A 27,249-nucleotide genomic window follows, 5' to 3' on the forward strand; every position below is an offset into this window, starting at 1 on the left:
ACACAAGCGTATCACAAGCAAATCATGCCAAGATTGACAGCTGCACAGCGTCATGAAGTCATTGTAATGATCCGAGCGGGAATGAGGCAACAACAGGTGGCAACACATTTCCAATGCCATCGTAACACGATATTGGCATTGGTGAGGCGTTATCAGAACACAAATGACGTTGCCGACCACCCACGTTCAGGACGTCCCCGAGTAATGACGCCAAGACAGGACAGATGGATTCGAGTGACACATCTCCGACACAGGTTCCAAACGGCAGTAACGACATCCCAGACAATTCCTGGACTGCGCCGTATCCATCCCAACACTGTCAGGAATCGTCTACGTCAGTAAGGGATTCGACCACGACGCCCTGCCATACGTCCCATCCTGACACACCGTCATCGATTCAACCAACCGTCTAAGATGGTGTCGGAATCATGTTCGCCAACCTCGAATATGGTGGAGAAATGTTGTCTTTACAGATGAATCGAGGTTCAACATTTCCCACAGTGACGGGCGCCAACGTGTCTACCAGCGTTTGGGAGAACGTTATGCATGCAACTGTATTGTGGAGAGGAATCGTTTTGGAGGTGGCTCTGTGATGATTTGGGGTGGGATAACAGCACGGCACCGAACCCCTTTGGTGTTTGTTCAGGGCAATCTCACCGGTGTTGGCTACAGAGAACAGATTCTGAGGCCTGTGGTCATTCCTTTCCTGCAACGTCATGGCCCGGGATTGACATTTCAACAGGACAACCCTCTTCCTCACACGGCTAGGGTTGCAATGGATTTCCTTCACCATAACAATGTCATGTTACTGCCATGGCCTGCAATTTCTCCAGATCTCTCCCCAATAGAGCATGTGTGGGATGAAATGGAGCGCCGTCTGCGTCGTCTTCCACATCCTCCAGATAACTTCCGTGACTTGGCACAGGATTTGAGGAGGATATGACAGGCCATTCCCCGGGGTGGTCATACCCGTTATTGACTTTGTGACTTTGTCGTTTGACCCCCTACTCCATTTTGATCTTCTGACGTCATCGTAACAGATGTTGTTCAGGTCCCGTTGACATTTTCTTATGGTCCAATCATTCAGCTGCTACAGCGTCTGCATCATTTTGTTCTTGCTGTGTTGTATTTCAATCCAGAATATATTTTCTCCGTGCACAGTTTCTTTATGTGGCTAGTATATTATAATAATAATAATTTCAGGTACAATTTCTTCCAACCATTTCATCAAAATTCTTTGAAGTTGTATCATTGGGTACGTTTTAACTGAATCACTGGTAGATTTGAGAACATGATTGTGTAGCTGATTGATATTTCTGGCTTAGTTTACAAGAAAATACACACAGTAACCTTAATCTCTGCATATAAAAAAATGCCTTGGAGAGCAGGAAATATAATTTAAATGGTAAATCATCATGTCTAGGGAGGATTTATGTCAACTTTCATCTTAATAACAACCAAGTTTGTTAAACTTGTTCGTTTAACTGAATACGCTGAAAGATTATGATGTTTTTTTCAAACACTCAATATTTTTTACACTATGAATCATAACCAACTACAATTGTAATCTTGTTTCAAACTTTGAAATGTGCATCGTAGATCATGTTATGTGGGCAGAGCATAAACTGTTGTGTTGGTCATCTACCCCCTACGACTCGGCATCTGTTAAACCGCTGATTGTCTATAACGCATATAAATCATTTGGACACCTAAGGTTGCGATCTATCGCCCTTCAATATAGCGCTAACCCGGTTATAGCGCGCGGTAATGCATGTTTCCCAAAGTTTATGTACATTTTTTTTAGTAAACTCAAGTTTTACACTGACACAATGTCTTTTCCCCCTGACAAAAAACATTTCCAGATGATCACTGCAAGAACGCAACACCTGAAGTACCAATCAACATATCCGAATAAGTCCGAAATTTAGTCCTATTATTACGCTATCTGGTTATAAAAACATGTCCGTTGTAAACATCCCAGTTGTTTCCACGGTCGTTGACATGCTTTGAGAGGGCATTCTTAAGGGTCCTGTTGTCTCGCTCTCGTTGTCCATTGGTCTGAGGATGGTATGGTGAACTGACTCTGTGCTCAGTTCCCAGTTAGGTCATAAGATTGTCAATTATAGTGTTGATGAATTCTCTACCTTGATCACTGATCAAAATGTCAAAGCAGCCAAGTCTGCACACGGTCTTGTACAGGAAGTCAGCCACAGAATCTCCAGACTTATCAGGATACGCATCTGCTTCAGTCCACTTGGAGAAGTGATCGGTGACAGCAACAATGTAGCAATTCCCTTGTGTCATCTGGAATGGTCCCATCAAGTCTATACTGATCTGGCTCCAAACTTCTTCTGGCACAGGCATGGAGTGGAGTGGTGGGGCATCTGTTGTTATTTTGGGATTGAACTTCACACATGTCTCACAGGCCTTGCAATAGGACTCAATGTCTTTCTTCGTTCCTGAAAAAGGAACACATATTTTATTCTCAGACAAAAATCAACAAATCTAAAATGATGCAAGAATATATGGTCACATGCACAAGCTCACACAATTACTTAAATAACATTTAAATCAAATTTAATTTATTCCATTTCAGCCGACCAGAACAGGTATATTCAGGGTATATTATAGGTGGAGCTCTTGTAAATACTTGGGTTAAACTTAATCATATTTAGGATATGGAATTCTGATGCATTTAAAAATATTGAAAAATAGGTCTGAAACATATCTGAAAGTAATTACCTTTCCAGTAAAACTTTGCTGCAATTTTCTGATAGGTGCTCTCTGTAGCGAAGTGACCACCAGTGGTTGGGTGTTGTATAAGTACCTGTATACTGAACAATAGGTATGACGTCATCCACTTCCGGGACGCTACCCCTCGAGTCTAAACTCTTCTTCACCGGACATTCCGTCATTACTTCCGTTTTCTATTTTTAGGTGTAAAGATGTAACATAAGGAGAAGTTATGCTTTACACGTTATTTCCAGTCGAGACGTTCATTCAACATGGCTACATGCGTTGAATCGACTCTGAGATGTCATTTAGATATCGGCAATGGCGTGTTTGTCATGGCCAAAACGTGGAAGGACGACGAACTTCATATTCACATCAGAAAATCGAAAATGACAAAGAACGGTTCTTTCCGACTAAGCGAGGGATTAAAATCAACTTGATGCAGTGATGAAGACTGGAGCCAGTCATGTGGACGAGTCTATTCGATTGTTGAAACAGGGAAAAGACGAGAAGATCTTCTATCATCTGGGTGCTAATACATATGTACAGTTTGACACAAAGTTTGCTGGTGTGGATATACGGCATTGGTGTTGGTGTTGTGAAGATAAGGTTGTGAAACCATCTATGAAAGGTAAGCTGGACCAGTGGGAGAAACTGAAAGAGTGTTTTGGGGTGATGGTAGACTACGTCCCAGAACTCGAGACGATAGTACCTTGCATCATGCAAGAGGATCACCAAAATCAGGTAGGGGCCCTCTGGTGCACATTCTGTAATCCGAACGACTACATGAACTGGTGAAAATCTGTCAGAGACATTTCCGACTATAACTTTTGAGTGGGCGTGACACTTCCGGGGCTACATCCCGTGTCTAAAAATACCACGTGTTTTTACCATGTATAAAATAAGATAATGACATCACTTTCTAAGAATAGAAGCGAGGGTTTTCCCCTCATATTACGCTATAGCAGGCGTTGTGAAGAACGGTAGTCATTCAGCGCATAGACATCGGACCGTGCAGACATGTTTGTTGTATCATGGACTTGTGCGGATATTATCCTCTGGACAAGACGGTAACTTGCGATTGTAACGCAGTACCTCCTATGAATAAGTGGTCTTCATTCGAAAACCGTTTGGCATCGTTCAAAGAGAGGCCTATTCAAACGGCTAAGGACATGGCTCATGCTGGACTCGTCTATCAGAACAAAGGCGACATGTGCATGTGCTTCAACTGCGATATTCGTCTGAAGGAGTGGACGAGCACGGACGATCCTTGGATAGAAAACGAGAAGTGGTCCCCGGACTGTTCTTACCTAAACATGGTAGAAGTCGTCAGGAAGGAAGCTTGGAAAGATTTGTTTGCCATAAGCAATCTCGGTTGTTAACCGGAACTATTGTGAACTTTTTTGGGAAAATGTCACTTACTATTTTATTGTTCAAATGTGAATAAAATGTAGACGTGTATATGTATTGTCATTTTTTGAAGTAGTATAAATAGTAGCATGTTTGCACGCGTTAGTCAGTTGCCAGTATGAGGCCGTGGGAAGAGTATCTCGAAACTATCTATTACGATCCCGAACATCCTAAGAAACTGTATGAAGACGTAAAGGCTGAAGGTAAATTCGATATCGGATTGTACCGTATCAAGAAATGGTTGAGGGGTCAAGAGATGTATACTATGATGCATCAGGTCAGAAGGAAGTTCCCGCGTAATCAGTACATGGTGGAAGGACTAGATAGCCATTGGCAATCCGATCTCATGGATATGACGTCATTGGCCAAGTACAATGATGGCGTAGTTCTCCAGGTATTTGTGGGTAATCGCTATCCAATCAAAATCGGGGACAGACATGGTCGATGCATTGACCTCCTTATGGAAGACAGAGTCCCGACAGCCGGGGTTGTTTCAGTCAGATTCGGGGTCGGAGTATAAGAACCATCAGGTAAATAAATACCTCAGGTTGAAAGATAAACATCAATTGTTTACTTTAAACGAAACAAAATCGCCTTATGCCGAACGAGTCATCAAAACGATCAAGATGCGGTTGTATCGATACATGTTGAAAAACTTTACTTATAGATATGTGGACGTTCTCGATAAAGTAGTCTGTAGTTACAATCATACGAAACACAGAATGTTTGGACAAACGCCGGCGAGCGTCAGTCAGTATTTGATCAAGTCGAAATCGTTAAAAAAGCCGCCCAAGTATATGAAACGAAAGTTTACCTTCAACAGGGGCGACAAAGTGAGAGTGAGTCATTTGAGAAAGGCTTTCGACAGAGAATATCAAGAAAAATGGTCTGGGGAAATCTTTACCGTAATCAGCAGATATTGGTCTCAAATACAATGACTTGTACAAATAAAACGATTGGGGTGGCGATCCTATCGAGGGAACATTCTACACCGCCAAACTTCAAAAAGTGACCGAAAATCCCGATCAAGAGTATCGAAATCAAGAGGTGATAAAAAAAGAGAACGCGACGAAAGAAGAAAGAAGTGTTGGTGAAATGGTTACATTGGCCGAAAAAGTACAACTCGTGGATTCCCGAATCGAAAATAAAACTATATAAGGATGAATAAACCCTGTATCGAGCCATAAGGATGGAAGACACCGCCAAAGCACAACCTCTCAGACGCGTCCCGTCTCACCAAACCTGGATATTGTTGGGCAAGAAGGAAGCCAAGACCAAAACTGTGTTTTTTCGCAGATTATCATCATTTACATCGTGGTGATTACGTGTATCGTCAACTTGTCTTTGGATAAAGGAAACTCCAACTTGTGGACAGCCTTATTGAGCAGTTCTTTGGGATATCTACTACCTAACCCTAAAATCAAGAAGCATGGATAAGAACATTACGTTGAGAAGCACGGACAGTAGTTCGATATATCTGGATAATAAACCGTATCGGTTTAGAGTCAATCTCAACAAGGCCATTCGTCTCCACGGACACTGGGTGAAAGGATTATCTTGTATAGTTTTTAAGAGTTGGCGAGTGGAGAAAGGAACGGACTGTCGCGATGTGTACGTCTATTCGTCGCTATGCCATTCGTCTTACGTGGGAGAAAGCCAGCAACCCTTATTGAGAACAGTATGCCTCGCGGGAGATAAGAGATCTTTCGACTTTTTACACCACCAATATATCACTGTGAGGGTTCAAGATTTACAGACGATCGATCTGGATATAAGGGACAGCAAAGGCGAATTAGCTACCTTTCTGAATGGGCTAGTAACGGTAACGATACACTTAAAACCGCTCCCCTTTTGGTTTTCAAAAAGGTGTCCGGATAAATAAAGTTAACAACGGGTATAAAAAGAGCGAAAATATGCGGATATCTTTATTCTACACTAAACTTTTGAGGAGTCAATATGTCCACGCCGATGGGATATAAACTTTAGATTTCGGACCCCGAGAAGTGGTATCACTACTTCAAGTTGTCAGCGGAAGGCAAGCTGGACCTTTACGTGCCGATCATGAGAGGAGGGCGGAGACAGGGGATGATGTCAGTGAACAGAACTTTGGAGTTGTACAATCCTGAATATAAAAAGCGGAAGGAGGAAAAAACAAACTACGAGGTGAAAGTAAACTTGGTCGCGCCGACCCAACAAATCGTCGAACAGGCCAAAGCCTTGAATGAGCTTCAGAAAAAAAAGCGTATTAAAGGACGGACAAACGGAAAATCTGTCAGTCGTTCGAAGAAACGCAAAGCGAGCACATCTCGAAAAGCACCTCCTGCGACGAAGAAGCGGAAATTGTGCGATAATTTGTCCAAAAAAAGTAATGGCAGCCTATATGACTAATTCATACGTGGAAGCGGTAGCCGACGAACTCGATTTGTTATCTACCCCGCCTACGTTTACCGGCGTAGAGAAATTTTATTACATACATTATAGACCGACCTCTCAGATTACAACGGATACCAGCCCCGTGGAATTTAATACATCGAATCAAGGAATCATTTACATCGACCTTCAACACACCAAACTGTACGTGAGAGCCATAATCACGAGTCATGCGAGGATGCTGGGAGAGACCACCGCTAAATATCCCTTCACTAAAAGAGATGTGAAAGTGGCCGTCATCCCTAAAGCAACTGATCTTCCATTGGGACCATCTGTTCCAAAACAAATGCCCCAACAGGGTGGTTGTGGGTCTGATATCGGCAGAGGCCGCTAACGGAAGTTATACGAAAAAACCCTTAACTTTGCCATGTACGACCTCAGCACGATAGCTTTGTACGTCAACGGAGAGTCTCTTCCCTCCCAGCCTCTGAGCCTCAGTTCGGGACAGATCATTACCGCCTACGAGAGACTGTTCGAAGGCCGAGAACACCTTGGATTGGATAAAACCAGATACAATTTTTCCACGGGTTACTCTCTCTACCAGTTTACCTTGGAACCAGAACACTTGAAAGAAAACTACATGGATCTCTTTAAAAGGGCTGCTTTGTGCTTGGAGCTTCAGTTCAAGACGGTGCTTCCGGAGACCGTCAACTGTATAGTGTACTCGGAAGACAATCTCCTGCTGGAAATCGATGAAGCTAGGAACGTTCTGTATGCGACACCATGAACACTCTGCAGCTACTGTGTGCCCTGAACTTGGATCCGGTGAATAGATATCATAACATTAACGTGATTGCCGCTGACCAAATGCCCTATAGCATCACCTCTTATCCGTGAGGATTTATCGTAAACAATCAAGATTCAACGCAGACCGGTCAACACTGGGTCGCCGTGTGGATAGAAAGCCCCCAACACGGTGAATTTTTTGACAGTTTGGGAGAGAAACCCTCGTACTACAGCTTTCAGACTTTCTTGGAGAGGAATGTGAAACAACTGCAGAGAAATGACAGCAGTACATGTGGACTGTACGCTTTACTGTACATTATGTTAAAAACCAGAGATTATTCGGTAAAGCCTGTACAGGAACTTTTTACGTCACATACGAGGGTTAACGATGACTTTGTGTATAAATTTGCTTATCGTTACTTTCATCGTTGTATTTATACCTTAGATATCATTGTAGAGAGGTAGAATACTCCCCTTAAGGGACTCTATATGTTACCCCTATTTATGTCCATTTCTGCATGCGAGTGTTTGTATAGTTTTCCCAGTAAAATAGACTATGAAACTTTAATCGGCTAGCCCACACAAGCTCCCCATCGGAGAAGAGCAGAATGGAGATATGGCACCCTGTCCTGTTGTCTCTATAGTATTTATGAACTGGGTTATTTGTACTCGTGCATAACAAAAATACGATAAGACAATATACGATTGTATACAATTTTATTGACATCGAGCCTTTTTCGCACACATAAAATGATAGAAGGAATAGTGTACAATAGCGAGAGAAATACAAACATCGGAAGTAATCGCTATAAGGTGATTATACGAGCGCCTCTTTCTGCATCAACACTATCGTAGAAACCAATGGTGTAACGGAGAGAACTCTGATTTGTTTAACCTCAAATCATACCGATTTTAAAGACGTACAGCGATTAAATATCAAGGATCAAGTCTCACGTCTTATTTTTAAAACAGATTAAATGACAGAAGGAATAATGTCAACGACGAGAGAGTTATTTAAAAAGTGTCACTATAAGTTATACAAATACAATCTACAAAGCGATCCAGTTAAACGTTTTCTTCTTCTTTTTCTTCTCGATAATATTGTCAGGAATACCGGGGGGTGGTTTAGTAGCCGTTTGCATGTCAACCTCCCATCGTTGTTGATTCCCGATGAGCCCTCAGGGTACGTGCACCCTTTTCAAATCCCCGTAAAACTCTTCCAGGCCTTTAGGTTTAAGTCGCTTGTACAGGTATTGAGAGTCTTTGAGACAGTCGACCCCCTTCTCGTAAATCAATTGTCCTTTACGATTCCACGAGAGCTGGCGATCTGGATCCCTTTGTATGAATTTTAATAGAGCCAATCCTCGCTGACGGTAGGATTTTGGTAGAGTGCTCAAAATCAAATCGGTACTCAGTTGACTTGTATCGTCGTCACCTTCCCAGACCTCACCATCTCCGTATTGTACGAGGGTGTGGTTAATAGGGGTGGGTCGTTCGTCTTGTGGTTGTCATTGTTGTTGAATGGGTTGTCGCTCGTCTTGTCCTTGCCGTTGTTGATGAATGGGTTGTCGTTCTGCACACTGACGCAATCTTTCGTACTTCTCCATCGTTCTATAATGTCTTTAGTAAGGGGGCTACGATACCGAGTACGAGAGTGACAACGTTTAAACTTTTCTTCAAAACGTCTTTCTTCTTTTTAGCCAATGTAGTCTTATTTCCCAGCACGCGTAGGACTGTTTTATGTCGTTTGAGTTTACTCAAATTGGACAGTAGAGGGGACACGTCGTGAGCCTAGGGTACAGTAGAGGGGACATGTCGTGAGCCTAGGGTACAGTAGAGGGGACACGTCGTGAGCCTAGGGTACAGTAGAGGGAACACGTTGTGAGCCGAGAGGGACACGTCGTGGGCCTAGGGTACAGCAGAGGGGACACATCGTGAGCCTAGGGTACAGTAGAGGGGACAAGTCGTGAGCCTAGGGTACAGTACGGGGAACACGTCGTGAGCCCAGAGGGACACGTCGTGAGCCTAGGGTACAGTAGAGGGGACACTTCATGAGCCTAGGGTACCGCAGAGGGGACATGTCGTGAGCCTAGGGTACAGTAGAGGGGACACGTCGTGAGCCTAGGGTACAGTAGAGGGACATGTCATGAGCCTAGGGTACAGTAGAGGGGACACGTCGTGAACCTAGGGTACAGTAGAGGGGACACTTTGTGAGCCTAGGGTACAGCAGAGGGGACACGTGAGCCTAGGGTACAGTAGAGGGAACATGTCGTGAGCCGAGAGGGACACGTCGTGAGCCTAGGGTACAGAGAGGGGACGTGTCGTGAGCCTAGGGTACAGTAGAGGGGACACGTCATGAGCCTAGGGTACAGTAGAGGGGACACATTAAAGGGCAAGTTCACACGGAAATAAACCTAATTTTCTTGTACTTTTTCCACAATAAAAGTGTTAACCTAGAAGTGTCATAGACAAAAATATAAAAATATCACAATTAATTAACATATGTTTTGCATTAAAACGATTAATATTTTTCACATTTACCAAGTGTTCTATTTCCATAACAAAAACACCATGGCTTATGCCCCTTTCAATATCACGTCATTGGTGCCAATTGATAAACATTATGACGTCATCATGCTTTGTTAGAGCCGCTTCACGTGGTGTAGGTACAGGTGTGTGATTCTAGCGTCTCAGATGCCAGCCAGCATAGTGTTATGCTGAGTCACCACTGCGCCGGAGTGTGTAGTAGGCCATGTTGTTTTACCGAAAACTTGTACTTGATATCTTTTGAGTTCAGAAAAGACAGGGACCCAGTTGATTGGCACCAATTACGTCATAATCTAAGGGGGATAACTCAGGCCTCTTTAGCTCGAAAAACGAAGGCCTCATAACGGCATATCATTTTCACACTATTGTGAGATACCTACTTTCACTGTGAAAAAAATGAGTGTATATTTTCAAACACAGATACTAACTAATTCTAAAATTGCGTTTTGTTTAGAAAAAGAAAGAAAGTGATTTTTGCGTGTACACTTCCCCTTTTAGACCATTATTGAAAAAAACTTTCAATACAAGTAGGGCAGAGTGTCTAGATCGGTTGTTTGAATCACTCTTTTTGTCATAGACTGAGCGATAATTCTTGTGTTCGTTCCTGTTGTAAATTTTAGTCGCTTGTTTATCTCGACTAATTTTGGTAGGGTTGGTCACCGTAATACTACCATCCCTGGAGGGTAGTAAAACCAAATCCTTGATGAGCTCAAAGTTTATCAACTGAGCATTCGTGTAGTTCAAAGTAAATCCTCTGACTTTACACGTTTCTTTGTCGCTTATGGTCTTGTAGGCGTAATTTTTGGGGCCCGCGCTGACAAAAGTCTGGATTGGATCTCCGTCCAGTTCATCGGTCAAATCTCCCAAATAGTCATCCAAAGGGGGGTTGATATCCCCTGGGCGACTAGAGAAGATGACCGAATCGGTGTCAATGTACAGTACGTGTCTACCCAAAATGTCCAGAAGACCGTACAGTTTCAAACGGGCGTAGCACGTGGTGAACGAAGTGATGAAAATGTTTGTACATTCATTTTCTGGGACAAAAGGGGTATCACTGTGCGACCACCGCAGTTGTAGTACGCGGGGTTGAGAATGTTGAGACTCTCCACACATTTAGACGGATCTGTCGGAAAACTATAAAAACTTATAAAAAGTCGTGGTGGTGGATAAATTTGAATTGGGTCATGTTTGAACGGTGACCAAATTTTCCCCAGAAGGAATTCAGCATTAGCTTGGACAGAGCCCTATGTCCCGGATTCTACTCAATTTGAGATGGATCCAGTTTAACGCCTTCCTTCTCTTCATACTTGGAAACATACTGGGTTTTGTCCAACTCGCTTGTACACCATGCAGGCCAACCCGAAGATTCTTGTTTGATCTTCAGGAAGGTGTTGATATATTCGGCAAACAATCAGCCGGTCTTGGTTTCGGGATCGTAACGAGTGGTTTCCGACCAGTGGTACACTTCGTAAAATTTGACAATGTTGCAGCCCTTCTCCACGGCTTTTCAGAGTTGGGGTGTGCACCAGGTACCGATAAACGCTCTCTCCTCCTCAGAATGTTGGCACGGCTCTCGTTGCTCGGTATCCGAAAACATGCGACAAAGGGCGAATTTCAGTTTCCTGTTCGATCTGTAGGCCAACACGGCATAATAGAGACCTTTTCGGCGGAAAAACCTTCACTTAAGCCACACCGAAATACTGATCCAATGATTTAAAGTCTTTCGTAACAATGGCTGGATGACCTTTTGGGTAACGTCCATATTTGTTGACACTGGGGTACAAAGACGTAAAATCTTGAGTTTGACGGCATTAGTCCTACCCTCGAAAAAAATATCTCTCACGTCCAAACGTTCCTGCATATCTAGCGTTTGTACGTAGTGTTTGAATTTGGAATTGGTTGTGATCTTTTTGGCAAGTTTTTTGGCAAACTTGTAGCCGTTCGATTTCCAAAAGCTATTTCGCCTCATAGTAAGAGTGTATAGCTCTGAAACGGATTGTTGAGTACGAGGTAAGATCGTTACGTCACGGTTGTGCGGATAACACGTAGGACACCCGTGGAAGATACATCCATCGAACTGATAGATAGTGTTAGTCTCCCTACAGTAACCGTCCGCCGCGTACTTGTGACAGGGGATACGAAATTGACTCTCATTCAACGCGTGTTGAATATAGAGGTTTTTCAAATGGGACAACCATTCCAGCCACTGTATGGACGTCATACTGTACTGGTCCTTCCGTACATAACCCTCCGAAGGTAACGTAGCGATGGGACTGGGCAATGTTTCTTCTGCTTCGACACTGATGCCTCATCGTAACAAGGAATCGAGCGAAACCCACTCGTCCTGGATCTAAACAATCTTTTCACCATCATCCTTTTGTTTCAGAGGGAGCCACTCCTCTTCAGAATCCAGTTTTATACGGTCGTAAGCATGGAGAAACTTTTCTTTGAACACTTTCATACACACGCTAGCGATGGTGATTCATTGCGTGGGGTCGACGCCCGATTTCACCACACTTTCTACCTCACGGCCCATGTTAAGGTCTTTAACCGTTTCAGTCTCTCTTGTGATGTTGAGCAGCAGATCCTGAAAGACCATTACTGAGCGCCTCAATATATCGACATCGGAGCGACAATAGGCTTCAGTTTCGGCGCCAAAATCAAAGATTTCACCGTTCTGCTTCTCGTGCCAATCCAGAATATTTTTTTCTGTCGTTGGCGCTCATAAAATTGGTGCCGTAATATGACGCGTCGGGGTAAGGCCCTACGTAGCTTTGGTTTTCCTGCATGTTGAAAAAGTGAGGAAAATACCCCTTCTTCAGTTCTGTCAGGTGAAACATTTTAGGTAAATTGGCCAGACGGGTGTTGAAGAAGGACAGACTGTCTAGTAGACTAACGTCTAATCCCCTTTCGACGTGAAGGTTCATTACCTTGCTTCCACTATATATAGCTTTCTGCGGAACGATCGAGTTTTGGAGGAGATATGACAGAATGAAGTATCCGTCGTACCCCTTGAAATTATGAGCAAAAATGGTGAACTGTTTGTGTTCATCAGAAAACAACCAGGAACAAAAGTCAGATGCCGTTTCTTTACCATGAAATTTAACTTCTCTGAGGCCACAACTTGTCCTTACATGGAGGATTGATGTACGTATGATTTTTGTTACGTTACCCGCAAGACTCACAACGTGTCCCGCAAGAAGGACATGGTTTGTCTATGGCGGACTCCTCTTTACACACGTCACAAACCGATTGGGCTATGACAAAATTGGGATTGTGTACATTTCGACCGTATGACAAGTTGTGACAATTGGTACAAGTAATGCTATGCATACACGAGCACATGTCGCACACCAGACAAAGAGATGGTATGTATCCGTCTTCGCAAACGTACACGTCATCTTGTGAGCACTTGATACACCTTTGTTTTCTACCGAGGTGGGATGATGATAACACTGTGGTGATCGTTGGGGACATATTTCTTGCACGATTTGCATTTATACTCCCCGCAGGTGTGTTCTTCCAAGGTTCTATCCTGTGTTTTCAATACTTTAAAACAGAGAACACACCTTTTCCATTTTTCACACTCGGAAGGTTTCGTTCCGTCCTTACCTTGCTCGCTCTTGTGACATACGAAACACTCGTCGGAACGACAAGTCATGTTACAGTCATGACAGTTGACTGATTCGTCAAACATGACGCAATCGGGGGCTTTACAAACGATGCAATACATTTCGCAGTTGTGTTTTTCACGATTTGAGTAAGGCGTCAGACAATTGTCACACCAGTAACTGTATCCGAAAATCCGGATATACTGGTGATAGCGTGGAAATGCTGGTCTCCTTCTAGCAAGTGAATGAACAATTTAGTCTTAGAACTGTACCTTTCCCCCTTGCAAATGAATTTGTTACCCATTTCAGCGCTAATCACCAGTATTTCGTAGTTCAAAACTCTTTCGAAGTGGGGTATGTCGGCTAAGCTCGCCGGACGATCCGTGGGTAGGCCTGCCCTTTCCGTCAGTTTTTTAGCAAAACGACACTGAACGGTGCTTTTGGGGTGTGTCATGGTCGTGAATAAACAGGGAAAACATTTTCTGTGGGTCAGTACGAGATCGAAATCACTTTGACCGGGATGATTTAAAGTCAGTTCTCGCCATTCTGTTTTTGCGCCTCGAAACGCTTTGGCCATTGATATGGAGTTGGCTCGAACCAGACAGAGTTGGAACCACTGAATTCTCCTTCAATGTTTTCATGATGTAATCTAACACGACACGGGCGTTGAGATCCTGCAATTTGTGAAGAGGTATGACGATAGCATTGGCTAGATCACGATGACGAATGACAACGCAACCAAGATCGTTGTTGGCGAGAGAGCCTCTAGCCCTATGAAGGACATCGTCCATCATTCGGTGTAGCTGGTGATCTAAGTCTTGCAATTTTTTACCTTGCCAGTTTTTTGTTAAATTTTACTTCGTACACTCATTGTACGACATTATTCTTGGCGAAAGTCTTTTGGTTACGAAATGAAACCGAATAGTGAGCCTGTTTTGGTCTCACCTCTTCCGGACTGTCTGGTGACTCAAGGTCGTGAGTTTCGTCACTGAAGTGTGTCTGTCGGTGACTTTCTGGACTAGGAAGCGGGCCAGTCCTTCCCAGTCTGTACAGACCGCTGGTAGAGGGTTAGTTGATGGAACCCTTAGGTCGCCATGGACAGTCCGACCAATGTTGCGGAAGAGCTGTCATCGATTTGAATATACCTCCGCAATGTCTGCAGGGAAACCTTTTACCTCTATAGGATGGGTGCCATTCTCCGTCCGCGATACAGACTCTACACAGGTCGTCGATTTCTTCCTGGTGAGGTCTGTATCGCTTCAGAGAAGGAGTTTTACATCGCTCAGTGTCAGCTAGTCAGATGGCATTCTATTCACTTCCCTATCCCCGTTGTTAGAAACAGGGGATATAGGTTGTATATCATTCCACTCCCCCGAGGCCACAAACAACTCTGCAAGGGTTTCGTATTCATCCACAGACCCCCCGTATGCCCATTTTTTCGGAACAGAAAATGTCTGTATACCGTTCCATTCCCCCTTGACTAACTCAGTACCCTCTATACAATTGTTTAAAAATGAAAAGGCCTCGTCCGTCACCATTGGGCTAGGCATATAAGATTGCTCAATTTCTCGGCACAAGAGCCTCAGTTCCCTTAGAATGACGTGTTCGTCATTCTCAATACCGTACCCCACGGCCCATGCTCTCAGCTCATCTGCAGACTCAAATGTATCTACAATATCCTTTATGAAAATAGCAAAACAAGATTTCTTTACTCAATTATTGTATACGTAATTAAACTCGTAACAACGCAATAAAAACAATTATTTGAAGTCATTATGATAAAATATTTCTATCTAAAACGTAAAAGGGAGGGGTGAGGGGTAAATATCTGGGACGATTGTCAAAGGGCAGATAATTCTCATTTGTTTATGTTTGAACTGGGGGGGTCATAGAGTACAGTATGGCAGCGTTTTCTTTTTTCGAAAAAAAGTTCTTAACATTCATTTTCTCATTCAAATAACTAATTATTTCAACTAATATGCTATGTTAACATAACTTCGTATAATCATTTTGTTTTATAGATGACAATTTTAAATGCTTTGTTCATATTTTGTTTTTCTTCGTACGAGGAAAATATTGTAATATTCGGTAGGATGCTTTGTGATTCTATCAAATGTTTTATAAAAACATGTCATATAGGGGAAGACATAGTTTGTTTTATACAACATACGACATCAGACACATATTTCCAAGAGAGCCCTTGGTAACGGTTCTAATTATTATGCAATGTCAAAGTTTATCTACAAATACTAGCCAATGGCAGCCGAGTTCTTTGTTCGCAGAACTAATGTTCTCAGTCAATTTGGCGCAAATGTTTCACTGGGATCTTGGATTTTGAGAGAGTAAGTACTGTATTTATTACCTATCATAAGGCTTTATCAAATATTTTAGTAAAATACTATTTTATGAATGTTTTTTTTCCGACCAGCATGAACTTTTCACCGTAAGTCATCTTTTTTTCCGTAAAACTCTATTTGATCGTTCAGAATACGTTTTATTATTTTAGCAAGGAAATTACCAGTTTTTAACAAAATATAATTTTACATACTTTTAAATTCCCGTAAAATTATTAAAACCTAAAATTCAAAGTTTCAGGCTCTTTACAGTTAATCCTGTACAAATCTTCAATATTTCAATAATTATTAAATATATAAATCCCTAAAACTTTTCACGCCGCTAATGGCTGTAATATTGTCCAAACGCTGCTAAACAATAACTCACTCACTCAGTATACAGACGTAATAACAAAGTTATTGAGTGAAACATCAAAGGATACACACCTTGTTTACTCCATTAATGACCTTGACAATGACTAGTGGTGCCTTACTTTCTCATTGATATTAACCAATCATTACGTAAGGCCCAACATGGGTTTTGTCATGAGGTCCAAAACAGGTTTATATTTCCGTACAGAATTACCAATATGATAAAGGACTATTGTTTTATTACTTTAAAGCAATTCTCACTGCTGAATAAAGAATGAATAAAGAAAACTGTAAACAACCAGTTGGACTATCATACACGCAGACATTAATTAAATGAATTACATAACTTAAATATTCATTAATGAATGTGTGGCTGATGGAAGAATTACATATCTAATCAAAAGGTTCACAAGTGTGGTTTCCAAGTGGCCTGGATCATCTATGATTTGTTCATGCTACAAAACAGCCAGTAGGCCTGCAATGAGTCCAAATTTACTACCCAGGTATCCGACCCCCTATTTGTGCAACAACAACAACAAAACAAGTAGTATGATGAAATACAAATTTATTAATATTTTGGCAAAAAGGTGGCTGACTCGGTTGCTGCTAATGAGAATGATGATTTTGGAAGGGAGAGCCACAGAGAGGTGTTGGTGTCCTAGGGTCGAAGACCCGGACCACCTCTGCATTGTCCTGGGGTGCTCCTGACCCGGACTAGGGATATCCAGACCTGGGGTCACCGCAACCTGGTTATCCCTGGGGGTGCTCCTGACTCAGCCTAGGGATATCCGGACCTGGGGTCACAGCGACCCGGTCATCCCTGGGATCTACCGGTCCTGGGGTCATGTGGTGTGAATGTGGCTGCTCCCTATGAGCTGTGTGTGTGTGGGGAGAAAGCCCGCCCAGAAGTTGCTGAGAAAGCTGAAACAGCAACAGGGCCAGCCCCTAGTGGTGGCAGGGGACGGATGGTGGTAGCGTGAGACAAAGGCTTCTAAATGGTGACACAGCATGAACAGGAAGGGTTACAGGAAGGATACCTGCGCACGTGCCTGTTATGTAAACAGAAGAATGCTGGGAAGTGATATTTATACTAATATAATTATTGCTAATAAAACAATGGAATGGCCTTAGTTAGATGTACAAGAAAAGTGGTAATATGTTACTATGTTATTATGGTGAAAGGTGAGGTAAATTTGATAAGTGGATATGGAATAGAAATTTTTGAAATGGATGATTGATAATCGAAATATGCGATGTATACGTGGCAAGGAATTAGATTTATAATATACATGTACATGGATGCAAAGCGTGAAATTGGGTAGGGATAATGTACTGATGAAGGGACATGATATCGCTGCTCAAACAATAATATCAAATTAACATTTACCCAACCCTACCCTGGTATCCACTGCAGATCTCAAGAGTTGGGAACAAAATGTTTGCTTTGGAATTGATTTATGCAGCCCTGGCCCAAACTATTTAGATACATGTATCAAATGAGTAATTCTTGAGTACACGGAAGTTGACTTTACTCAAACATATACAAGTCAAAAGGAATATGTGTATCGTCAGGAAGAAATGCAAACATTAGTGACAAGTAGTGTAACCACTGAGCTATGGTGAGTTTTTGTCATTAAAAAATATATCACATGAGTAACCATGGGTCCGGGTAGTCCTGTGGGTACCTGGGTCCTACTCAGGACCCACCTGACCCGAGTACCCGAGTTACCCGTCCCAGCCCTAACAGCCAGATTGGGCAGTATATGGAGACTGCTGGGAATGATGGATGGCAGCAAGGCCAATGAAGACTTGTTTGTTATAATCACAATCAAACTGCTCTATTAAGACTTTTTCATATAAATTGGTAAATTACAGCTATATTCATTTGTACTTATTGTGTGCTAAACGTGCACACATATATACATAAAACCCAATGATATAACATGCATGATTGAAAAAGAAACTGAAGGCTCACCCGCTGTTCCATTTCAGTGAGACTGGGTGGTGGAGGCCGCATACAGTTTTCATTGCCTCCCTCCTTCTCTCCCTCTTTTACCCGAGTTTGACTCCTGATGGAACAAATACGCAAAGAAAGCTTGCATTATATCCAAAAAAGTTAAGTACCTTGATAAACAACTTCTCTCTATATTTACAGCTAAATATGAATGTTTCACTGCACATATACAATGTTAGGACAAGTACAAGTTATATTCCATGCAACAAGTATTTGTTTACATAAATAATATTATTTTCACAATTGTTCTGTGTGTACACACATACTTGTGGTCAATCCACTTTCTTTAACATCTTTGGTCAGTCTCTTGACACCAATGTTTGCACTTATGCAGAAACAATATCAGTTAACTTTTATAAAATGCCTGATGAAATGCGTTGATTTTGGCACTTTGATATAAGTTATTATTTAGAAAACAAGAGTGCTGTGAGAGCACAACATCCCCCGCATGAATTTTTTGAACGTGTTTATATTGTCTTTGTATTTTTCATGAGGCTCCTTAAAACAGGGGCAGTAACTCTGTCAAAATTTGTCGAAATGAAACGGGACTGCGATATGCGTATCATCAACATGTTGACATCTTGTGTGTAGAGTGTCAGGGATATTCTCTAAGAGCTTAGTACCTCTCTCACAATTAGGCAAATGAAGCTCCGTAAAACAGGGGCAGTAACTCTGGCCAAATCAGTCGAAATGAAAGGGGACTGCGATATGCGTATCATCAATATGTCAACATCTTGTTTGTAGAGTGTCAGGGATATTCTCTGGAAACTGTAGGAGGAGTTGATTTCACAAGCTGAGTACCCTCTGTGGGACGGACAGACGGACTGCGCCACGACATAATCCCCCTTCGGCCATTCTGGCCAGGCGGGGGATAAAAAGTAAAAGTGTGAAGGGTTAGAACTTCAAATCCTATCAATATAATATATCAAGAGAACGTCTCGTCTAAAATATGGTTAGAGTGGTGTCCCTTTCAAAGTGTCAAAAATGGCTGCCCGTGTCACTCCAACGCTGGTTCCAGTTTATGCATATCCTTCGCATCAAGGTATCACCAAAGACGGGTTGATAAAGTAACACAGTGTTGTCAAATTGGTGAGATAGGTTGTAGATAAATACAGTATACATCGTCAGAACGCTTTCCTCGTCCTTCCTTATTAAACACAAAACATTGATGTTTTACATGATCTTTTTTACATATTTGTACTCAAGTTAATACCACACATATGACACACACCCACGCACAAACAATTCCATGGATAACCTGTCACTAGGACTGCAAGGAATACACTATGAGGTGAATATGATTTGTATCACGAATATAGGGTAACGAATACGAATATTAATTCATGAATACCATAACAAGTCAGCAGTTGACATATTATATTCAGCAGAACAATAACATAAATTATTTGACATGGTTTGTTAATTATTAATATATTTTACATTGATATACTGCACTTATCCAGGTTCTAGTATCTGCTTAAATGCGACAATGACCAGTGACCAAAATACAGTCAAATTAATTATTATAAGAGTGTTGTCTTTTGAAGACATCTATGCATATGATATGTTCTTATGGATATTTTTAGGTACAGGGTATGTAAATGCACATGATTACATATTCGATTCTAGTGGCCACAAAAGACTAATTCAATTCACGAATGGGTCTGATTCAATTCACCGAATACACGAATGAATCGTAACAGCCCTATCTGTCACCTCTGTGAAATGTCCTCCCATGCTTTCTTCTTCAGGCTGTTCGTCAAATTGTTGGTAAACGACGAGAACAACACGTTTTTTTTTACTGAACACCCTCCATTAAAAGGGCTAACTCCATGTGAGTCCAGTTTTTACTCCTTGAGCGTTTGAGCTGACTTGAATCCATGATTACGGTGATAATAATACCACAGGCGTCGTCTGCTAACAAGAGTGAGGGGACTAAAAGGAGTTTGTGTGTTTTTATAGGTTTAGAATTTTAGGGTTTATTGGCAGCTTGATTGTTGTACCAAGCAGGCCTGTTTTGATTAAATATATGCCTACTGCTTTAAAAGATTGCAAGTCATTTAGGGGGTTTAGTACCGTTGCAAGTGTCATTTGATTGTTGCAATTTAGTGTGGATTGGAGTGTTGTTCTGTGTTGCTGGTAATGTGTGCAATATAGTATTACGTGTTCAGGCGTTTCTTTTAAGTTGCAGTGGGGGCATTTACTGGTTTAGTTTTTTTTAATTTGGTGTAGGTGGGCGTAGTGTGGCCTGTTTGTAGTTCAGTTATTACTCTGTCAATTTTTGGGGGTATTATGATGTTTTTTGGAGTGGCTTTTGTATCAGGTGTTTTAGTTTGCAATCAGATTTCTGATAGTTATTTTGCCACTTTTGGAAGATTTTCTCTTTTGTGATACTTTTAATTTTGTTTTTTGATATTGGTAGGTTGATGTTTATTTCTTCTAATTTTAGTTCTGATTTGGCTGCTTTGTCTTCGTGTTCGTTGCCAAACACTCCAACGTGGGCAGGGATCCAAACTATTTCTATTTCTAGTTTTTACGTAGATTGTTAGCACTTTTAATTATCTGTTGTATTAGTTTTGGACGATTTTTGTTTTTTTATGGCCTGGAGCCCACTTAATGAGTCTGAAAGGATTAGGGTTTTTTGGTGTCCATTTATTTGATCGCTGTGCAGGGCTGTTACTACCCCCATTAATTCGGCTGGGAAAATTGATTGATTATTTGGGAGCCTATAGGATTGTTTCTTTTTGGGGTTTGTTGACATGGATGCGTTTTGAGCCCGGGTCAAAGTACCCGTCTGTGTAAATGTGACACCAATTTGGCCATTTTTCATGAATGTATGCTAGTGTGATGGATTTAGCGGTATTTGGATCAGTTTCTTTATTTAGTCTGGTGGAGAGAGATATGTCGATTTAGGGGGTTTGGAGTTATGGTGTGAAGGTGTTATTAGGCGTTGTGCTTAAGGTATTCCCTGTATAATGGGACACTTCCGGTGAAAACTACGACAAATTACAGCAATGTTCGGGTGATGTAATACCGAGTAAGAGTTATGCCCCTTATTGTAAACAATCATGGCGATTGACAGAGATAGCTGTGGTATACATGTATAGCTTGTGTTGAATAGTGGGAGATATGTTCAGATGGAAATAAGATTATTTTGAAAATATTCCATTGTACAATGTATATGCAACTATTGTATATCATTTAGAAACAACAAGACACTTTTCCATAGATTCAGTATTTCTGTGGGACATGGAAGATCAATCCATCAGATGGGACTGTAGAATAAGTGGTTCCATGAGTGAAATTGTTTTAGCACATAAAAGAACCAATATTAATTCGGGTTGGTTCATTGCATTAGTAAAATGTGTTTGCAGCTAAAAAGTTATACAGTTAAATTCCTCCACCACAGAAGTTAAACAATAACTGATCTCAAACAAACATTTGGACAATACATGAAAACAATTTATAATTCATTTTTAATTTTTCAGATTATTGATGTCATCCTACTCCTCTACTATACCATTAGTTGATGCTAATTCTGATGATGAAAGTGGGCATTCTGACCAGACTCCTCAAGCATCGAATATTGAAAGTCCACCAGTCTCATTTTCAAACAGGTGAGAATTTTGAAAACATTTCAGCACAAACAATAGTTTTATTTGATCATGTAGCCAAGTGCATGATTGAGAGTTTAACCAACTAGGCACGCAATCAAAATGTTGCCAGTTCAAATCCTAGCAAACCCACTTGATGATGCTTGTTGTGTCCTTAGACAAGTCACTTTAACTGCATTGTCTCAGCCCAGCCAGCTGTGTATAGCCATCGACTTCGACTGCAGGTTAACCTGCAATGGTTCACTGGTGTAACATCCAGGTGGGGGGACCTTATCCTAAGAGCACCAAGGAAACCGGGTATATTCACAGACCTTATTAGGGGCGGTCGGGTAGCCTAGTGGTTAAAGCGTTCGCTCGTCATGCCGAAGACCCGGGTTCGATTCCCGACATGGGTACAATGTGTGAAGCCCATTTCTGGTGTCCCCCGCCATGATATTGCTGGAATATTGCTAAAAGCAGTGTAAAACCATACTCATTCACTCACAGACCTTATTAGCTTTAGCTATGAAAGGATTTAACTTTTAAAATGTACATGCTGTATTTGATTCATATTTTTGTATTTGGTATGCCAGACATGAACATTTATTGATGTGTATCAAAGTTTTCTTTTTATGTGTTTCAGTGTAAACACTCCATCAAATCTAGCCAGCCTTGTTGCCAAAATAAAAGAAATTCCTCAGGCCCCACACAAACAACCCGGCAAGAAGATCTTAACATCTAAGAAGCGTGTGAGACTTGCATCAAGATTTCCATGCAAGACCAGAAGTGGAATGTCTTGTGCAGTTGATACAGCCTGGCATAAAAGGGGATTTGACAGTCTTACATGTAAGTATATTAAGAAATTTGAGGCATTATTTTGTTATTATTACTTTACACAACACTTTGGAATATTTCACCTATATGACAGTGGCCAGTGATGAGTGATTGAGAAACGGTAGAACCCATGTGACTTTCAGTGGGTACTGTGGCGGACCTTCCCATAAAGGTAGAAACGTGAGGAGAAAGACTATATGTTCCATCTTAGCACCTTAGTCCACTGAGCCAACGAGGCCCACCCTCACCTTTATTATAATGATTCTGTTTGCCTAAAAATATACTGACATACATGTGCCTCAGCAATTATATTTTAAACATGCAACCAAACTTTTTAACTTTATTTTTAGCACACACGTTCTTCATGAGCAAGGCCAAATATGGAAAGAATGTAGTTAAAGCACTAGTGGGTCATCGAACATGCGGCACATGCAAGTGGTGGATGAGGAATAGACCTGGACTACCAATCTGAAAGCACAGATGTGTCCTAAATCACTTCGGTAGTGCTCGGTTAATGGAATGTAAAAGTGGGGTTCAAGGCATCAAGGAGCTTTCTGAGGGTGGAACTCCTGTTGCTTACCTGGAAGGAGACGGTGATAATACCATGATTGCTCATATCAAATCAGACTTGAACATTACCATGAAAAAACGGTTTGATAGAAATCACGTCGTGAAAAACATAGGGAAAAGCTTATATGCCTTGCAAGGATAAAAAGCTCAGTAGGAGTGTGATTATGCACATTCAGAAATGTCTCAAATATGCATTCACCAAAATCCAAGGGAACAAGGAAGGACTGGAGAAAAATCTCAAAGTGTTGATTCCTCATCAATTTGGAGATCACAGTTTATGTTTTTCCAGATTCTGTGGCTTCAGACGTACATCATCAAATGAGAAGTATACTCATGAAAGTTTATCCTACAAAGCAGGACTCAAAGATGATGAACTACAGTCAAAGCTGAAAAAACTGTTCAAGCCAGTTATTGCTAATGCTGAACAGTGCGAACATGCAAATCGCGAAGTCACATTGAGGGCACCAAAATCTTTACATTATGGAAATTCAGAGTCCCTGGACTTTCGTGTTGCAGCAACAACAGCCTTTATTAATGAAGGACGAAGCTATGTGTCTGAGGTATATATTCAACAGAAACTGCTTTTTATTGTTGTTTGTTTTGCAAAAATGTGATTCAACTTTGCTTTTGTTTTCTTTTGATGCATGCTTTTTCATGTTTATTTTAAATGTTTTTGAATTTATATTGGTTTTTCCTGTTTTTTGTATTTGTAGACTTTCAAAGCAGGGTTACAGTTCCAGTGTTGTAAGTTTGTTTTGTATTTTTCAATGAAATACATGTTACAAAAATATTTTTTTATAAAGTATTCATTTATATTGTAAAAAGAAATTAATAAAAGGCTCCTAAGTAAAAGATAGTCAGAAACAGAACAACAGCATACTATTTTGTTCAGGCTGTGTCAGCAACTCATCCTCCTATTTCAGGTCAACATGGCAGCAGGAATTTCTCTGTAAAATATGCTGCTAAGCAAATGAAGCACAGAAAACGTGTACAACTAAAATCCCAATTACCCTCAACAAAAAGAAGATGTGTCAGCCTGAAGCAGGAACGTGTAATCGCACAGGGTGCCAATGAAGTGTTAGAAGGGACCACTTATGAGTCAGGTAAGTTTCATTTTCATTAAACAAAGAAAACTAACAAAACGCTTGTTTAAACTTTATTTTTGCCGACTTCCTCTGACTGCAAATAAATATAAATAAAAAATAAGTACCATATGGAAAAGTTTTACGTTTTATTACAGTACTTATTTCATTTCACAGGTATTGGGTATACCACTAATGTAGATGTTGAGCAGTTACCTGAAGCACTACCCCGTGGGAAATTCGCGACTGTATCAGCTGGTCTAAGAAGCTACGTTTATTACATTTGACTTGGAGACAACAGACGTAAGTAAGTTTGAATTGATTATTCATCTTTGAATGAACTTTTTGAATGATTACACATTTTTTATTTGTTGTGCCAATAGGTCTGTGATTAGTAAAGCATCACCTAAATAAGCATTAAGTGATACATGTACTTATATATCATATTATATGTACTTGGATTTTAAAGCTTGAACTTTTTTTCAGTACGTGGAGGAAAAATGCCACATATCACACAGATTGCAGCTTCAGATATGGAAACAGGAAAGGAATTCTCAACCTAAGTACTTCCAAAAGTACCAATCTCAACTACAGCTCAACAGGTTACTGGTATCATAGTTAACAATACTGGTACAATGACGGTCAATCGGAAACAAGTTCAGTCTGAAACTGTTCAGTTTGCAGTTGACAAGTTTTGTAAATGGCTCAGTGGGTTTCCCAATGTATTCCTTGTAGCGCATAATGGAAGAAGATTTGATTTTCCTGTATTTTCATCTGCATTGCTTAACATCCAGTGTGAAGCACAATTTTTCAGCTGTGTATCAGGTCTTATTGATAGCCTACCTGTCTTCAAGAAGGCCTTTCCTGGACAATCGTCATACAAGCAAGAAGAATTAGCCAAGACCTTTTTGCACTCATCATATGAAGCACACAATGCCATAGAAGATGTAAAGGTCCTTGGTAAGCTTGTATCTCACACAAAGATGAAAATTCAGGAACTTGCTAGGTTCAGTTTCCCACCATCAGCAGTCCACAATCTACTTCTCTTCAACAAAGAAAAGGCCAAACATATCAAAACACTCCATTCTCTCTTAGCCCAATGTGTCATGAAAATGTCAATTGCAGAGAAAATTGCTGGATCAGGACTGAATCTGGGTCACCTGCGCAAAATTTTTCAGCGTGATGGAGAAGATTGTCTTCGCATGTAAAAACTCTGAGGGACAGCCACATGTAAAAACTCGCATGTAAAAACTCTGAGGGACAGCCACGTGTGACAGATGTAAAGAAAACCCATGAGGATGTCATTCCGAAATTAGTCCTCTATCTCAACAAGGACTAAACCAAGCAACAGATGGTTTGTTCTTTCAAATTTGTCATCTTCTGATGGTTATGTTAGTCAGAAATCGTTTCTGTTCAGTTCGGACTGATAAACTTGATGTTGATGTATATGTGAAAATAGAAATGCTTGACGACATGCTTTTGTTGTCTCTGGGTGCAGATGTTCATGACTAAGTTGATTATGATACTTGGAATACATGATACTGTCTCTTTGAATTTTAGAGAAACACCTGATGTATATGTATGTACTAGACACATACACTCTTCTGCTCCCAATTTGTACATTGTAAATTGTGTATTCATGAGAACTGTATCGCATGCTTTCATTGTATATGGTCACGTAATATAAATAATGTATTGTAAATAGTGTATTTGCCTATATATCATCTTCGCTTTCAAATCTGTAAGAAATACAGAAATGTATTTATTCATTCATATCTTTATTAGAAATGACTCATTGACATGTACATGGGTTTGACATTTCAATTGTGTAATGTTCAAAAAAATCCCAATAACTTCACATTCTTGAGTAGTATTGTCATGTAAAGGACAATTTCGCAAGCTGAGAATACATGGGGAAAATCCAAGTGCTTCATGAGAGATTTTCTTTATTTGAAGTAAATATATGTAATTCTCACATGTATTACTCATTCCCTGCTACAATATTATAACATTTCCAGGGTGAAATGACGCACGTTGCTTGGTTGTTTTTATGTGAACTGCTGCAGGCAAGGCCAATGTCAGAGGTCAAGGTCATTGTCAAGGTGAAAAAAAACCACAGGGAAATATTCATTGTTTACACATGTTACCATCACTCATTATACTAAGTCACTATATTTAGTATTTTCGAGTTGTTGAGGCTTGGTTCTTTGTGGCATTATATTTGGTCAAACAGAAAAATAGCGGTGGGGGGTGGGGGGGTGTTATTAGGATTGGGGTTATAATACTAATAAATAATGGTAAATTGTTTTTCTTTTGTCTTGTTTTTATTTTATAGTCACTTCAGATGTTTTTACAGAAGTGTTTTCATATCTATGTGTCTTGTTTGTACTTCCAAAGCAATAAATACAATGTCTCAATTGATAAAAGACATGGAAAAAACAAGCATTTCAGAAGCCTAATTACAAGTTCACATGTTGAATGCCTCAATACACTACTTCTGCACTGAATTTACTGCTTATATTTATAAACTTACATGATTTCCCTGCTGATATATATCTATTATGAAATATTTAAGAAATAAATGCCAAGTTCATGATCATTTGAACATACATACCCCTGTTCCATGATTTCGAATTTTGTAGAAAGGGGTGTGGGCGTATAAAAGTTAATGAAACAGATTAACTGAACAGTGAATATTGATAAAACTTTAAAAATAAATCCATGGAAGGGTGTTTATGATAATAAAAGAAAGTGTTTTATGATTTTCAAAACTGCCCATTATACAGGGAATACCTTAATTGTAAATTATTTAGGTTGTGTGTATTTAGGTAATTTATTATCTGTGAAAGATTGGTGTTAATTGAGGGTTTTTGCGAGCCAGAGCTTGGAGTCTGGGGCTTATGTTAGTTTTAAGGATCTGTTGGATTTGTTGGGTTGAGGCCCCGTAATTTATTGTTAGATGTTCTAGGCGTAGATTCAGGGGTATTTCGCCTG

The 27,249-nt window shown here is 40.7% G+C and overlaps 1 protein-coding gene and 2 pseudogenes across 1 annotated transcript; all 3 read left to right on the forward strand.

The window, feature by feature from the left end:
* Positions 1 to 3,005: 3,005 nt before the first annotated feature.
* Positions 3,006 to 3,531, forward strand: LOC139473735 (uncharacterized; annotated as a pseudogene).
* Positions 3,532 to 6,940: 3,409 nt separating this feature from the next.
* On the forward strand, positions 6,941 to 7,300 carry LOC139475401 (uncharacterized). Its single transcript, XM_071258617.1, has one exon. The coding sequence runs from the start codon at positions 6,941 to 6,943 to the stop codon at positions 7,298 to 7,300; it is 360 nt and encodes a 119-aa protein (XP_071114718.1).
* Positions 7,301 to 19,160: 11,860 nt separating this feature from the next.
* Positions 19,161 to 25,756, forward strand: LOC139475403 (uncharacterized; annotated as a pseudogene).
* Positions 25,757 to 27,249: the final 1,493 nt, after the last annotated feature.

The sequence above is a fragment of the Haliotis cracherodii genome, unplaced genomic scaffold, assembly GCF_022045235.1.
Source record: "Haliotis cracherodii isolate W230 unplaced genomic scaffold, xgHalCrac1.p SCAF_3, whole genome shotgun sequence".
NCBI lineage: Eukaryota > Metazoa > Mollusca > Gastropoda > Lepetellida > Haliotidae > Haliotis > Haliotis cracherodii.